Genomic DNA, 14,090 nt, shown 5'->3' on the forward strand with positions numbered 1-14,090 from the left:
CTGTTTTCTGGCGCAATAATGGTATACAACAGGCCTTCATGATGTCCATGTTCGAACGACAGCACCTTACTTAACCAACGCCTACGAGGTCTGCGAAGAACAAAAGGACTTCTGTCAGAAAGATATTGCTTCTGGGGATCAAACGAATGATCTGGGAGGGTGCTCTCTCAATATCTCTGTCACAACGAGGATACAAGAAAATACCTGGGTCCGGAACTCTCAATATGCAGCCAACGATAGGGTTGATTATTTCCTAGAACTATCATTCGTTCATCGGCGCTTTTTTTATTCCGTCATCCGATTGAAAAGCATATTCCGAAAGTTCGGAGCCTTCATTTTCTCGGGACCTGACCGGGACCGACGAATGCAGGGGCTTTAGGCATTCCAACACTAACACAGTTCGAGGGTTCATGATTTGCTGTATTCAATTATTATACCTGGCTTTCAAGCCATTTCGCCAAGGCCACACGTAATACGCGTAAGGTCATCTCAAAGGTTTCTATATACTTGTGGCGAGGACTCTACTTCTTTTCGTCCATAGTTATGCGAACTTTTCGAGCCTGTATTGCACGTCGAAGTCGCTTAGAAAGCCCCAGAAATTTTATTTCAACATCCAGAATGTCCCTAACCATCAGACAAGACCGTCTAGCTGATGGGCCGTTCAAGCTCATCGAGACACCAGTCCATGCCCAGATAGCGACAGTGAGCACCTCCAGGGTTCTCAAGCCCCCATCAATAACAGAACTCCCAGAAACCATACGACCAATATGTAGAAGGAGCTAGTATCATGGCGTTAAGTCACAACGTGATCATCCGTGGCCTCAACAGCATCTACAGACAGGCGACACACCTAAAACCGAAAGACCACGCTGACTTCATTGCTTACTCAAAATGTTGGTACGAGGTACTCGATGCTCATCATACATCAGAGGACACAAGCCTCTTTCCACAGATTGAGGCCAAAACCGGGGAGAGGGGCCTTATGGAAGCCAATGTTCAGCAACATCGTTAGTCAACTCAAAACAATAATTTGAACAAACTAGCTGACTGAACTACAAGATGCCTTTCTCCCAGGTCTGCAAGCCTACTTAGAATACCTAAACTCAGTCACTCAAACCCCTGAGGTCTTCTCTGGCACACGCCTCAATGCAATTATCGACAGCTTTGCACCGACCCTTCTCGTCCACCTCTCTGACGAAATCCCAACACTCCTTTCCCTCTCTCGTTTCGGCTCCCAGTTTCGCTTCCTGGACGGAATCAACTTGGAAGCCAAGAAATCGCCCTTGCATCTCTCAATCACAGGTGGGGTCCCTTTCTTTTTCCGGAATCTGGATGTAGAGTATGAAGATGGGCTTTGGAGAGGTTGGCCAGAGATTCCTGGTTTGGTTTGGTGGGTTATGCAGAGGACTTTTGTTGCGTGGAATTGGAGGCTGTGGAGATTTGCTAGTTGTGATGAGAAGGGAAGGTTGCGGGACTTGCCTGCTTTGGAGGACTAAATATGGTGTGTCACGAAAACAACAGCCATTGGTGTCTTGGTGTCTTGGTTGTTGGTATAGGTGTCTCTTCTAGAATGCTTGCATGCTTTTCATACACCTGAGCACCAAAATTTGCCTTTCCTGCTCCCATCACACTGCCAATTGATAGCCAGGAAAAGTTTTCCTACGCCATCCAGTCATAATGCTTTCCGTTCGCCCTTCATGATTCATTCTTCATCGAGAGAGGATACCTTTGACGGTACCATCAACAATGAGCCGACCCTCAATGGCAACCTCACCAATGCCAGAATCGTCTCCACTGCCGACCTCAATCCAACGCTTCAGCAAGTCGTTGCTCTCCTTTGGTTTGACATCGTCGGCCCTGGTTCCAACAGTGACATGAGCGACCTGGTTCACACACTCCCAGTTCTCATCCTCATCGACAAGTCTAGCAACAATGGCCATGATTCGATTGTCCCATACAACCTAAAATGAATGTCAGAACCAGACAGACAGATCCAAGAAGTGTATTACTTACTCGCTCTAGCAAGACCTTGCACTGCCCCATCTTGCTTCCACCGCTCCATGGATCGCCTCCAGACTGAGAATGCATATCGGTATATCTTTGCCAGAGTTCTGGGTGTGCCTTTGAAGCAGCGCGATGGATTAGAGTCACGTGGAACTCGGGCTGGGTTCTACGAGTCTCTTGGAGCTGTCGGAAGAATCGGCCTTTGTTTGATGAGACAGACGCGAAAGCTGTCTCGAGGGCTTCAAGGATAGGTGTCTTTGGCAGATTGATGGAAACATATTCGAGGGGCTTGGGTCTCTTGGCAATCTGAGGCTGCTCCTTCTATGAGAGACATCAGTGGCCATGAATATCAGGCTTTCGTGAGAATGGACTTACAAATTGTTGGCCCTTCTTGTTATTTTTATTGTTTTTTGGCCCTCGATCTCCAATCGTATGTCGAATGTCCGGCTTATAATCGCTGAGGGCAACGTTAATCGCATCATCGAGATCCTCGCTGGAAGGCATGTCGTTAATGAGCTTTGGAAATAGCTCACTGAGTTGGCTAATAACGGTTTCCAAATTGTGCCTAGAGTTGGCTGTCGGGTCCAGATCGATGACAGCGTCGAATCCGTCGTCCGGTTGTGCATATGGATCCAGTGCCTCAAAACGGTGGATAAAGCCTTCCATGATTCCGAGAACCTTATTTTGATCCGAAGCTGCCTGAATCGTTTGGTGGTTGTCGCCCCGGGAAAGAACTCTGTTCTGAGTGACTTCCCTAATCTTGGAAATTGTGTCCGGAGTGTGCACAAAGTTGAGAGCAACGAGCCGAATCTCGGGATGGGGGGTCTTGACATCACCAATAATCTGCTGACGCTCATATCGCTGGGCGTTGTTCCGGTCTGCAAAAACAACGGGCATCTGCTCCAATTGTGTCAACACCTCCTTCGTAAATCGAGGAGGACGGCCTTTGCCTTGGATGTTGTCGTTTTGAACGTGACCCCACCCAAAAAGATGCACCAGTGCAACAGCAAGTGTTGTCTTTCCGCAACCAAGAGTCGCAATGGGAACCAAGATGATGTCTTTGGCAGCATCCTTTTGGGGTCCTCCCGTGATGGCATACTCTGCTCTGATAATATCAGAACCCTTCAAATTTTTCTCCTTCAAGAAGTCATCTCTCAGTTTGATAATGCCATGATTCGCGGCGTATTCTTTGCCCATGCCTCGATTCTCAGCGAGTTGTCGCCTAGCATAGAGTAAATATTCCTCAGTAATCTTGACATGCTTCTTGAAGCGAGGTGGCTTGCCAGCAATCAAAGCCTTCGTGCATTCACGCCATTGTCGATACATCAGATAGGGCTCCTCAAATTTGTATTTGAAGAACCAATCCACGAGATGGCCAGAAGCTTTCTCTTGGGATTTACAGCGAATGACAAAACCTTCAACGTCGCGGCCATTATATGAACCAGTCTCTGCCACCTGATCAAGGAAGGTCTTTGTTGTCTGGATATCGTCGAGAACTAGAAAGTCGGTCTTCCGAAAACCCCACTCCTCAGCAAAAGCTTGAACTTGAGGACCAGAGTATGTCATAAACTCAGGGATGTTGATATTTATACCATGAAGGTACAGGCCCGCATTGTCTCCGGCGTAAGCAAGGATATGCTCCTCGAAGTCGTCGTCACAGAGCTCAGCAACGGCCGTAGCATTTCTACGTCTCAGTTCTCTGGCCAAGTCTCCTCGCGACTTGCCGACGGCTGCCAATTGCTTGTCGATCCAATGCTCTCCCGCAACCGCATGGCTCTTCGTCTCGTCGCCTCGGGGTCCAGTCGAGTGCTTGCTGCAAACAAGCAAGGTGCCGTCATGCAGGCCGCTGATGAAGATGATGCATCCATTCTCCTTCAGACTCAACTCGTATGGGCCTTTCGTATTATTTTCGATATTTCGCCATTTGGTAGCGTTCACCTCTTCAGTGTTGAAGAACTTATCGTAGCCACGGATACAGATCTCGGGTTGTCCTTTCTCGTTCTTGGAAGTAAATAGTCCTCGGGCATACGTTGGAAGATCATCCCGCTTATAGTCCCAGTCTTGGAACCGCCATGAATTGACGGTAATCTTCTCCGGAGAATTGGCTATGTCGAAAGCAGTCTTCTTACAGCTGAAAGCCTTCCTAGAAGCTTTGGACTCCTTCTTGGTGCTGCCTTCAAGATTTTGAATAAGAGTCTGAACTTCTTGTACATCCTGTGGGACATATGGAGCCTCGCCAAGACCAGCCATGATTGCGAGATTTCGTTGGTAGATGACTTGGGAAGTTGGGTTCGATATGGCAGAAAATTTGACATAAATAGAGCTGGACACAGGGCGTCGAACTCTTGCAATGGTAGAACAGCAGGTACGCGCAGTACTCAAGAGAGGGAAAGCAACTTGTCGTAGGGATGGTATGAACCTGACCATCAATGGAGACTGTGGTGCTTTTGTAGGTGTGCGAAATTTAATGAAGCTCAGCCTCGGAAGGATTGCGCTTGCAGTATTAGTCACACGCCGAGCTGTCTTCAGGAGGCTAACAGGCATGAAATTTAGTCGGGACCTGTGCCTCAGAGTGAATAGAATAGGACAATTAAACCCCTGGCGGAAAAGCTGAAAAGCGAAGCCCTGAAGTGATCAAGTGCCATTGTGCTGTTCGTGGTTTGGAAACTGCCCTGAGTGGCTTTACTGCAAGCTAGCGGCCGCCTTTCGAAGTCAACAAAGTCAGCCTCGCCAGTTTCTTTCCTTGATTGGCTGTACATTTTGCAGAACCTCAAAACTCATAATCTCACGAATCACGAGTTAACTTCTTACCAAGCCTGCTTCTCCATCTTCCCCTTCAGCCGATTCCGTACTAGAACGGCTGCAATGGCAGCGAACCCTTTCTTACTGGCCGCCGACAGTGACCCTCGACTTCTCCCGCTTCTCCGAGCAAATCCTTCTCTAGCCTCCTCTCAAGACGACCACGGCTACTCTGTCATGCATGCTGCTGCATCATACAATCACCTCGATTTGCTTCGAACACTTGTGAACGAGTTCCAGGTCAACGTTGACTTGAAAGATGAGGATGGCGAGACGGCTCTCTTCGTTGCGGAAACTATGGATTGTGCAAAATTGCTAGTCGAGGAACTTCACGCCGATATCACAATTCGGAATGATGAAGGCAAAACCGCAAGAGAGAAGTTGGTAGAGGAGGGCGATTTCCCAGAAGTTGCGGTATATCTGCGGGTAAAGGAGCTCGAGGCACAGGTGAACGGGGTCCACAGTGTAGCAGCCACAAATGAGGTACATGCACCTCCACCTCTGCCCGAAGGTGCCTCGGTGAGCATTGGATCGATGGCGCCCGAAGAAGTTGGAGAAGTTGTGGACACAGAATTCAGACGGCGGATAGAGGAACTTGCGGCACGAGAGGATTTCCAAAGCGAGGAAGGCCAAAGACAATTGAGAGAGCTTGTCACAGAAGCACTGAGAGGAGAGGTCAATGAGCGGGATGTACGCCAACGTACGAGCTGACTGAGTTTCTCTCTATGAGATCTCCCATGAGACGAACTCGTTTGGTGCGTCTGGAAGCTTCAGTATTGTACAGACCTTACCTTCTCCCAAGGGGCCGTCACCAAACCCAACAACACAATATGCAAACCATTCATCTTTAGGGACAGCGAGCAACATCTGGACAAATATCTTATGGGCCCATGACGGAGACATAAAGCCCTGCCATGTGACTTTGACGAGCTTGGTATCCTTGAACGAGTCTCCTGGTGGCACATAACGAGTTAGAAAAGAATCGATTTTGTCGTCGGAGTTTATCCTTGGACTCTCGAGGAGAACCAGAGAAAGCCATTCGTGAATATCAACCGCATAATCTTCGAAATCTGCACCGTACGACGGGTCTACCACTGTTGGGGGCTTGACCGAAGGCATCTTGACTTTGATGGACTGGGAAGCCCCGGGGGAGACAGTCCTCCACGTAGGGAAGTGAGCATCGAGAGGATCCGGGGCGACAGCTTTATGACCAATTAGTATGTAGCTTAACATTGGAGTTTAGAGTCAACATACTTGCACGAAGATCATGAAAAAGCCATGTGACGGGTGTGGTGAGGATATTCTTGAATGCGTAGAGAATTCTATCAAACCCCTTTTTGCCATGAAGCATCGATGGAAGGCGGAGGTTGATCTCGACGACTGTTGCGTTTGTCAGTGATCATGTCCATAAATTCAGATCCGGAACATACCCCATCGGGGCTTGGTTCCTCGCTTTCCTTTGACACCTTCCGGTTTCCCGACCAAGCCTGCTCGTTCATAGCTCTCTTTATCCAGATGTAAAGTCAAGATGCCTGGATTCCAAGATCGTTAAAAGTATTCCAGTCTGACACGAAGTAAATGGTAGCCATGCCTTCTTTCAATGAGTACACATTGTCCACGCCAGCTCGTCCCTCGGAGAGCATCAAAATATTGCCTAAGCCCTGAATTAGAACACTTCTGAAAGAACAGAAATAATGAATATAAGGGAAGCTAAGTCACCTTTCTTGATGTGCTCGTTGAAAAATTCGCCCTCAACAAGAGCCTTCAGTGGCAGGATGACACGACTGTACACAGGCTTCACGAACTCGGAAGAGATGTTGTTCTTGATAATCTCATATAGCTCTTCCGGGAGTATAAGCTCTGCCTACGTGCTGGTCAATTTTGAAAATTCGATATGGATGCTCTACGCACCTTTTGGACGAAGCCGTGGCTCAAAATCGCAGCAAACGGTTTTCTCTTCACTGGTGGCTGTTTGGGGTCCAAATGGCCCATCGTACCATGGGTAACATTGCACTTTGCTTCATTCTTGATTCCAGCGGGGAAATCTAGCATCGTGAATTTCGAGTTGGTGATCGCGGTGGAGGAGTTTAAATGAGGTTGAGGTCGGCTCGCAGGCACTTCTCTCACCCCACAGTGGGGCGAGCTCGAATAAAGTTCGCGAGGGCTTGTGACACCAGTTCGACTTCACTTCTTGGGTACATTCAACTGAATCAAAGAAGAACCACGTATCGGATGACGACAATTTTATTTTATTTCGAAAGTTCCAATCGCGTTGCATATTCGTGTATTTTTGTGCATGATCTTTTTTATCTCTTCTTCGATGTAATCACCTGGCATAGTAGTGTAGTAATAATTGATTTTGCGAGAACTCGAGGCACGCTCCACTTTAGGGGACATTTTTATAGTGGGTAAAGCCTGTAATTACAGGGCCTGTAGCCTTGATCTGCGCTGCAAAACTGGCACTTACGCCATACGCGACAAAACGGCAGAACCTTTTCTTTGGCCCACCGCCTTCCCGTGGTTCCTCAAAATTCTGCATTTTGAAGGCCCTTCTCTAAGTCAGTAAATCGTTTTCATTTTGAGCACCGTCTTGCAGGCTCATGGATCAAAATATTCTGATGATTCCCTGCTTTCGCTATGGAGTACATGATCAGATTCACACAAGTCCATGAGACCTTCCGTCTGGCAGAAATCAAAGCTCTGGCTGTTCTTGAGGGCATCGACCTGGAGGTACTTTCCTATAGCCCCAGCGTAAGTAGCTCTTCTCTTACAGTCCGGATTTAAGCTCACAAGTTCAAGTCACCATTCTGCTTTGTGAAACTGTCATCTGGAGATGCAGCCATTAGATTGGTTCAAAGATCCATTCTCGCAAAAGCCATCTATGAGGTTTGGGGGAACGGCTCAACCTTTGAAGACCTTCACGACAATGTTCGAGCAATCTCGCAGCACCTGTGGCCACTGTACAAGGAATCCTCTTTCAAGTTCACTGTCGATTCATTTCAAGGCTCCCGGTCTACTACGGAGCAACGAAAACTGATTGAAGGTTTCCGCTTCCTTGGATTTGAAGGACCAATCAAGATGAAAGGCGCAGAGCAGGAGTTCTGCATCTCAGAGGAATGGCAATTCGATGCAGCCGCTCTTGGTGTCCATGCGCCACAGTCAGTCCACTTGGGAAGATTTCTTGGCGGAAGTGACAGAGAGGTCATTGGCAAGTATGACTTGAAGAAGCGGAAATACATCTGCACTACGTCCATGGATGCCGAGTTGGCATTGATCACGGCCAATATTACATTAGCTGCACCGGGTAAGCTGTTCTACGATCCATTCGTTGGCTCTGGTAGTTTCCCAGTAGCATGTGCGCATTTCGGTGCTCTGGCATTCGGAAGTGACATCGATGGACGTAGTATTAGGGGAAGGGGAAAGACAAATTTGTTGGCCAACTTCGTCCAGTACAAACTCACAGACAATTTCGGCGATAGTTTCGTGGCAGACCTGACCAATACGCCTCTCAGAGCAGCGAGAATGTTCGATGGTATTGTTTGTGACCCCCCCTATGGAGTCCGAGAGGGCCTGAAAGTTTTGGGTAGTAGAGATCCAACAAAGGGCAAAGAGCCTGTGTTTCGAGATGGAAAGGCTCACCACATGTGAGTAGCCTGATTCGTGATTGGAAACCAATGCTGAAGTCTAGGCAGGGAAGAGGCATACATTCCTCCAAAAAAACCCTACGGCTTTCTAGCGATGCTTGATGATATCCTAGACTTTGCGGCCCTGTCACTAGTCGACAATGGCCGACTATCTTTCTGGATGCCAACTGCAAATGATCAAGATCAAGAGATTCATATTCCAGCGCATCCATGCCTTCAAATCACTAGCGTCTGTACGCAGGCCTTCAACAGATGTAAGTTCCGGAGACCAATTGCCTGAGGCCAAGCTAACTCCTGACAAGGGTCCAGGAGGCTCATCACTTACAAAAGGATCCCAGACTCCGAGGTTGTAGCCACTACCTCTCGTGAGCAGAGAGTCAAGGAAAACGGTGTAAATGCCAATGATCTCAATCCGTTCAGAAAAGGTTACTTCCAAGGATTCAAGGCAGCGTTCAGGTGAAAAGCTGAGAGCAAACCAACTCCCAGCTCAGTTGACTGGATTGACTGAAACGAGAGCTTCCAAGGACCTCATTCATCTGCTGGTGAAGTGCCTCACCGTTTTATTATTCCAATGGCCCACAGAACGCGGGGGAATTTGTAGCGTCCGATGACCCTCATGACTTGGGAAATCCAGAGATGCTTTGAGACACTCCAATGAGTACGGGAAAACAACGGCGTGCATTCGGCAGTTTCTCGTTGAAGTCCGAAAAGATGCTCAAATACGAAACCAAACCTAGCCTGGACAGGCGAAGAAAGATGACTTGGGATGAGCTTTGAACTTTGGTGGGGAGATTAACATGGGAAAGTTTCGCTACATATGGAATGTCCCGTCCTAGGCTCATGGCATATTCGCGAGAGCTTGAAGAATCAAGCTACTTCAAAATGGAACGAGCCTGCTCGGAAATGGCAAACCGGATTTCTGGTCATGATGATAGCATTGCGTCTGGTGACCTTTTGATCCTGGACAACTCTCACGCAGAAAACTCGTCCTCTACTGGTCCATCATACTCGTGCACCGCCATTGTCCCGAACGAACATAGTGCATTTATCCAGCACTGACTATATCTCCTTAATTGCTTAACAACATGACCCTGCCCTCTCGGAGGAACTCGTATCCTACAGCAGTTTACAAGCCCAACGCCAGAAAATGCAGCATTGATCTATCCTACCAAAATCTACCTCCCGGATCTAAAAACCCATCTAAGTCAATCTCGATATCTCCGTGCCATTTCCATTTCCTGGCCCCTATAACTTCTCCCTATTTTGTATTCTCTCCATTTCTCCCGCCAATTCCTCCCTCAGACTTCTTGCTAATGCAGCAGCCTCGTCATCATCCCTCTCACTCCTCTGGCCTCTCCCAAACATTGTAAATGATTTATTCCGTAATTCCGGTGTTAATGACGGCCGAGGGATGATGTGAAAATGCACATGGGGAACAACTTGCGCCGCTGCGGCTCCTGTAGCACAAGAATCAGTACCGCTTTCTTTACAAGTCTTTGAATAAATAGTGCAAATTTGTGACAGAGGAACCTTCACCATTGTTCTGTACAATATTCCAATCCCAAACACCAGTGACATTCGCAAGCACTCTGCTCAATCTGGGCAGCCAAGCTCCCAATTCTCTCGCTTCCTCCTCCGTCACATCACTGATCTTCCCATGATGCTTCCTCGTGGTAACTAGTAAATGTCCAGGTGATAATGGCATGATATCTAGGAATGCCATACATAATGGTGTCGACAGGACGACGAAAGCCGGAGGGGACACACGCTCGTGGTTGGATTCGAAGGATGTATTGGGTGGGTAGTTTGCTGCTATGTCACAGAAGGGACAGGAGGACATCCTGGATAGGGAATGGGGAGGAGACGTCCTAGGAGAGGACGTTGTTGTTGCTGAAGCGCGGGGCGCATGCGCTGATGTTGGTGGTGAGGGCTTCGGTGCGCGAGATGGTGATCCAGCTTTATTGGCGTGCCGAGGCTAGATAGGGGCCAGGATCGACACAGGGGTACAGGGTAGTTGTAAAAGACACTTGAAGAGCTTGATACATATCTAACAATTCAGGTCACCTAACAATATCCAGGACCATACCAGCCGTGTTAAGATGCTGTGCCATTCTAGGCTGGCAATTTGTGAGTCAACTCATACAAAAGTCTGATTGTCTTGATTTCGGATTTTGATTCAGAACCAGCTGGTCGACTCGATGTGCGAGCATCTCACAATTGATTTCTTTCTTTCTCAAATGTTGATATTACTGCTTCAGTCTGAATACTCCATCGTCTCATCGCTAAAAAGCTTATCGGACCCTATGCATAACCCTATACCTCCTTTGGTCCAAGTGCCTTCTTCAAAAGAGAACGATGTCTGTCTTTGCCAATCCAATAACATTCGTCTGGGGTGTACTATCGTACAATGCATTGGCATCCGGAAGGAGATAATCAAACTTGTCGCATGGGCAACTCAGCAGAAGCATTGCTCATATGGAAGACGGAAGAGAAGTTCACGGGGAGAAATAGAAAAGGACAGACTCATTACGAAATGAACTGAAAATAAGAGGTCGAAAGCATCCTGAAAACGAGACTCCGCTGCGCTACGTGTAGGAATCAAAATGGTTTGGAAGTGAGCACAGGAAAATGGCTTTCGTCTCGGCGAGGTTGAGATGTATCAAGTTCTCAGGGATCAACTACCATGACGAATGCAGCAAAAATGAGCTGGCGTTAGACTTCAACGAAATCATGCTGGATTTGGTGATTCTACGCTCTCCAAATGACGAGAACGAGCATTGATAGATCTCCAGTTTTGCTCTCGAATAATTTTGCATGGGACCAAATCCACCTACCAGCGCCCTAATATGTGCGACGAATCAAAGTAGCAAAGAGAAATCACCAATCGTCGTCCTCGTCGGAACCATAATCAACCAGTCCCCCCTTCGCCGGAGCTGGTGGCTTCTTGTCAACCGCGGGACTTTCTGATTTCGGGCCTTGTGATTCTTGGGCTTTGTGGAGCCGAGCTGATGGTTTTGCGGTCTGGGTCCCTTTCAAAGTAGGACTACCCGGAGAGGAAGGCGTGGGAGGGTTTGCCTGGCTGGGCTGGGCAGTTTCGGTGGACGTTGATGATCTTCGAATCTTCACTCCTTTCAGCCCTTCCTTCTCCTTCGCCCGCTTGCGCTTTCTTCCACCAGCAACCCACGATTCTTCCCCCAGCGTGGGCGACCCTTCCTCAATGGCTGCCCCCTCACTCCCTCTCCGCGCCTTCTTGTCGGCCTCCTCTTGCTGTTGCCGGAAAAATGCCAGTCCCTCTGCAGTCTCCCGCTTCACTCGTTCCTCTTCTTTTCGAGTACTCTCCAGCACCGAGTCCAGAAATTCAGCCTCATCCTGATCGAGGGCGCGGAATTGGTTCTTAAGTCGATTGGCTTCTTCGAATGCTTCTTGTTTGGCAGCTAGTTCGTTCGAAGCACCCCTGCGTGATCAGTCCAAGATCCGAAGCTTTACGCGATGATAGAATGGCCGTGTATGGCGGTACCTTTATTGGCTTCTAGCGTCTCATACAAGCTCCGTCCATCAGCTTGCCTTGCTTGTTCAGCCTTGTGCTGGCGATTGGCTTCAAGTTCATTTTGCGCTGCTAGCCATTCATCGCTCCTCTCAATGGGGGCATCTGTTGTTCCTCCAGATACAAATCCCGATGACATGGTTCCGGTGCTCGGAGGTGTTGGTGAGTTGATTTGAGGCTTGAAGTGCTTTGTCGTGTGGGTTCATGATTTGACGGGAAGCTCGGGGTGTGTGAAAAGAACGAAGTGTGAGCTTATCACGCGGGGTGTCGGCTTTCTCTTCACTTTGACTTTCTCTGAACCCACCAGACCCAGTTCCACCAACGAGGAAGTCTCCGGAGTCATTTCCCGTTCGTGTGCATATTGGTACATGGAGTACCTCAGTTATAAATCATCCGCAACACCGTCCCATCCGACAAGTCGCTGGCGAGTGAAGGCTTTCAACGAAGCTCAAAATCGGAGACGACATCAACGGCTGGGCTGTCCGCTCTCTGATCCGATTTGTGCGCATGCCGATTTCCTATTCAGCCTAAAGTGGAATCCTACTTTTAGCTCACATCTTTCTGCTTGCCCCACCCCAGCAAGCTACCGGTAGCGCCGTTGCCCCTCGTTTCCCGGTGACTTTTCCTTTGAGCAACATTTTGACAGGTTGAGAGGTTCACCCGGCGGGGTTGTGTCGGGTCTGAAAGGTGGGATAACTGTCACCACCTCTCAAACAAGAATAGTCCGAAAGAAGATCTTGCCCTGCCGCTCCAATTGTTTGGCGTCATGCAGTGAAACTTTTTCCTGTGCCAGAGTATAAGTACCTGAGCCTTCCCCACGTTTCCCTTTTCCTCTCCCTTTCGTTCTTCCCAGACTACCTACTCGCTACGAATCATTGCAAATATGGCATCCACTAAAGCTACCTCGTAAGTTGCCCCGCACAAATCCTGAGCATTCGATTCATGTCAAAGCAGAAGTCTGCGGAGACTAGCCAACATTGCCTACCAACTCCAACCTGCACGTGCGTATAGCTCACAACTCTTTGCTTCCAGGAAGACGTATACCCTCAACACAGGGGCCAAGATCCCAGCAATTGGACTTGGAACATGGCAATCGAAACCCCATGAGGTGGAGAAGGCAGTTGAGATTGCACTTCGAAGAGGATACCGCCACATTGACACTGCGGTTCGTGAACCAGTCGGATCCTTTCAATAAAACGAGCTAATTGGCCTACAGCTTGCCTATGGCAATGAAGAAGAAGTTGGGCGAGGAATTAAAAATTCTGGCGTTCCCAGAGAAGAGATCTGGTTAACCACCAAGCTGGACAACCCTTGGCACAAGCGAGTCCAGGAAGGGATTGACTCCTCCTTGAAGTCCCTAGGAACTGACTACGTTGATCTGTACCTGATCCACTGGCCATCGTCCACCGATCCTAGCGACTTGAAGAAGCACCATCCAGATTGGGATTACATCAAGACGTGGCAAGAAATGCAGAAGCTCCCCGCTACTGGTAAGGTGCGGAATATTGGCGTTTCCAACTTCGGCATCACGCATCTGGAGAAGTTGCTCAACGACCCATCATGCAAGGTGGTTTACCTCCTCCACTCTAGATAGCTGTTATTAACCAATTTTAGATCGTACCTGCTGTTAACCAGATCGAGATCCACCCGAATAACCCTTCCCCAAAGCTCGTCGAATACAACACCTCTAAAGGCATCCACAGCACCGGTTACTCCTGCCTCGGCAGCACGAACTCGCCTCTTTACTCAAACGAGACCCTCCTCACCCTCGCCAAGGCTAAGGGCAAGACTCCTCAACAAGTTCTACTTGCATGGGGTATTCAAAAAGGATGGTCTGTTATTCCCAAGTCTGTTAACAAGGAGCGCATCGAGACGAACTTTGAGCTTGATGGGTGGGACTTGACCGAGGATGAGTTGAAGAAGTTGGATAGCATGCCAGAACGCTTCAAGGTCTGCGGTGATGCTTGGCTGCCAGTGAAGGTTTTCTTTGGGGACGATGAATAGGTTTGAAATTATGAATTAGCTTAGGTTAGGACTCAATAGACTGTAAAGTTTTAAACACATTGCAGGCCCCTTCAAGAACCGAATACCGCTTCGTA

At 48.5% G+C, this 14,090-nt stretch overlaps 8 protein-coding genes across 8 annotated transcripts; 4 read left to right on the top strand and 4 right to left on the bottom strand.

The window, feature by feature from the left end:
* Positions 1-618: 618 nt before the first annotated feature.
* On the top strand, positions 619-1,496 carry K444DRAFT_521700 (uncharacterized protein; the record flags this gene model as incomplete). The annotated part of the gene is made up of 3 exons (XM_024874145.1): positions 619-702; positions 743-1,007; positions 1,060-1,496. 3 exons carry the CDS (start codon positions 619-621, stop codon positions 1,494-1,496), a joined length of 786 nt encoding a protein of 261 aa, XP_024740991.1.
* A 213-nt stretch (positions 1,497-1,709) lies between these two features.
* Positions 1,710-4,254, bottom strand: K444DRAFT_521687 (tRNA ligase; the record flags this gene model as incomplete). The annotated part of the gene is made up of 3 exons (XM_024874143.1): positions 1,710-1,961; positions 2,014-2,325; positions 2,380-4,254. The coding sequence occupies 3 exons, from the start codon at positions 4,252-4,254 to the stop codon at positions 1,710-1,712; spliced, it is 2,439 nt and encodes an 812-aa protein (XP_024740992.1).
* Positions 4,255-4,659: 405 nt separating this feature from the next.
* On the top strand, positions 4,660-5,520 carry K444DRAFT_314416 (putative ankyrin repeat-containing protein P1E11.10). The gene is made up of 2 exons (XM_024871826.1): positions 4,660-4,724; positions 4,820-5,520. The coding sequence occupies exon 2, from the start codon at positions 4,870-4,872 to the stop codon at positions 5,512-5,514; it is 645 nt and encodes a 214-aa protein (XP_024740993.1). The 5' UTR covers positions 4,660-4,724; positions 4,820-4,869; the 3' UTR covers positions 5,515-5,520.
* A 6-nt stretch (positions 5,521-5,526) lies between these two features.
* Positions 5,527-6,855, bottom strand: K444DRAFT_641163 (uncharacterized protein; the record flags this gene model as incomplete). Its single annotated transcript, XM_024884585.1, has 6 exons — positions 5,527-6,005; positions 6,058-6,183; positions 6,234-6,335; positions 6,395-6,457; positions 6,523-6,667; positions 6,715-6,855. 6 exons carry the CDS (start codon positions 6,853-6,855, stop codon positions 5,527-5,529), a joined length of 1,056 nt encoding a protein of 351 aa, XP_024740994.1.
* Positions 6,856-7,440: 585 nt separating this feature from the next.
* Positions 7,441-8,907, top strand: K444DRAFT_521683 (tRNA guanosine-2'-O-methyltransferase; the record flags this gene model as incomplete). Its single annotated transcript, XM_024874141.1, has 4 exons — positions 7,441-7,554; positions 7,603-8,447; positions 8,496-8,701; positions 8,750-8,907. The coding sequence occupies 4 exons, from the start codon at positions 7,441-7,443 to the stop codon at positions 8,905-8,907; spliced, it is 1,323 nt and encodes a 440-aa protein (XP_024740995.1).
* Positions 8,908-9,366: 459 nt separating this feature from the next.
* Positions 9,367-10,382, bottom strand: K444DRAFT_555706 (HIT-like protein). The gene is made up of 2 exons (XM_024876714.1): positions 9,984-10,382; positions 9,367-9,904 (listed from the first exon to the last, which is right to left on the bottom strand). The coding sequence occupies exons 1-2, from the start codon at positions 10,285-10,287 to the stop codon at positions 9,693-9,695; spliced, it is 516 nt and encodes a 171-aa protein (XP_024740996.1). The 5' UTR covers positions 10,288-10,382; the 3' UTR covers positions 9,367-9,692.
* A 948-nt stretch (positions 10,383-11,330) lies between these two features.
* On the bottom strand, positions 11,331-12,437 carry K444DRAFT_555707 (uncharacterized protein; the record flags this gene model as incomplete). Its single annotated transcript, XM_024876715.1, has 2 exons — positions 11,965-12,437; positions 11,331-11,881 (listed from the first exon to the last, which is right to left on the bottom strand). Coding segments are annotated over exons 1-2 (717 nt in total), but the record flags the coding sequence as incomplete, so codon positions are not given.
* Positions 12,438-12,874: 437 nt separating this feature from the next.
* Positions 12,875-13,995, top strand: K444DRAFT_641167 (Aldo/keto reductase; the record flags this gene model as incomplete). The annotated part of the gene is made up of 4 exons (XM_024884586.1): positions 12,875-12,897; positions 13,024-13,156; positions 13,208-13,558; positions 13,606-13,995. The coding sequence occupies 4 exons, from the start codon at positions 12,875-12,877 to the stop codon at positions 13,993-13,995; spliced, it is 897 nt and encodes a 298-aa protein (XP_024740998.1).
* Positions 13,996-14,090: the final 95 nt, after the last annotated feature.

This window comes from Hyaloscypha bicolor (genome assembly GCF_002865645.1).
Source record: "Hyaloscypha bicolor E unplaced genomic scaffold K444scaffold_44, whole genome shotgun sequence".
NCBI classification, from domain to species: domain Eukaryota; kingdom Fungi; phylum Ascomycota; class Leotiomycetes; order Helotiales; family Hyaloscyphaceae; genus Hyaloscypha; species Hyaloscypha bicolor.

Bases quoted from the DNA above. Each gene is read 5' to 3' on its own strand.
- K444DRAFT_555706 (XM_024876714.1), bottom strand. From the start codon at position 10,287: ATGTCCTCCTGTCCCTTCTGTGACATAGCAGCAAACTACCCACCCAAT. The intron at 9,905-9,983 runs GTGAAGGTTCCT...CTTGTGCTACAG, and splicing joins GAATATTGTACAGAACAATG to GAGCCGCAGCGGCGCAAGTT.
- K444DRAFT_314416 (XM_024871826.1), top strand. From the start codon at position 4,870: ATGGCAGCGAACCCTTTCTTACTGGCCGCCGACAGTGACCCTCGACTT.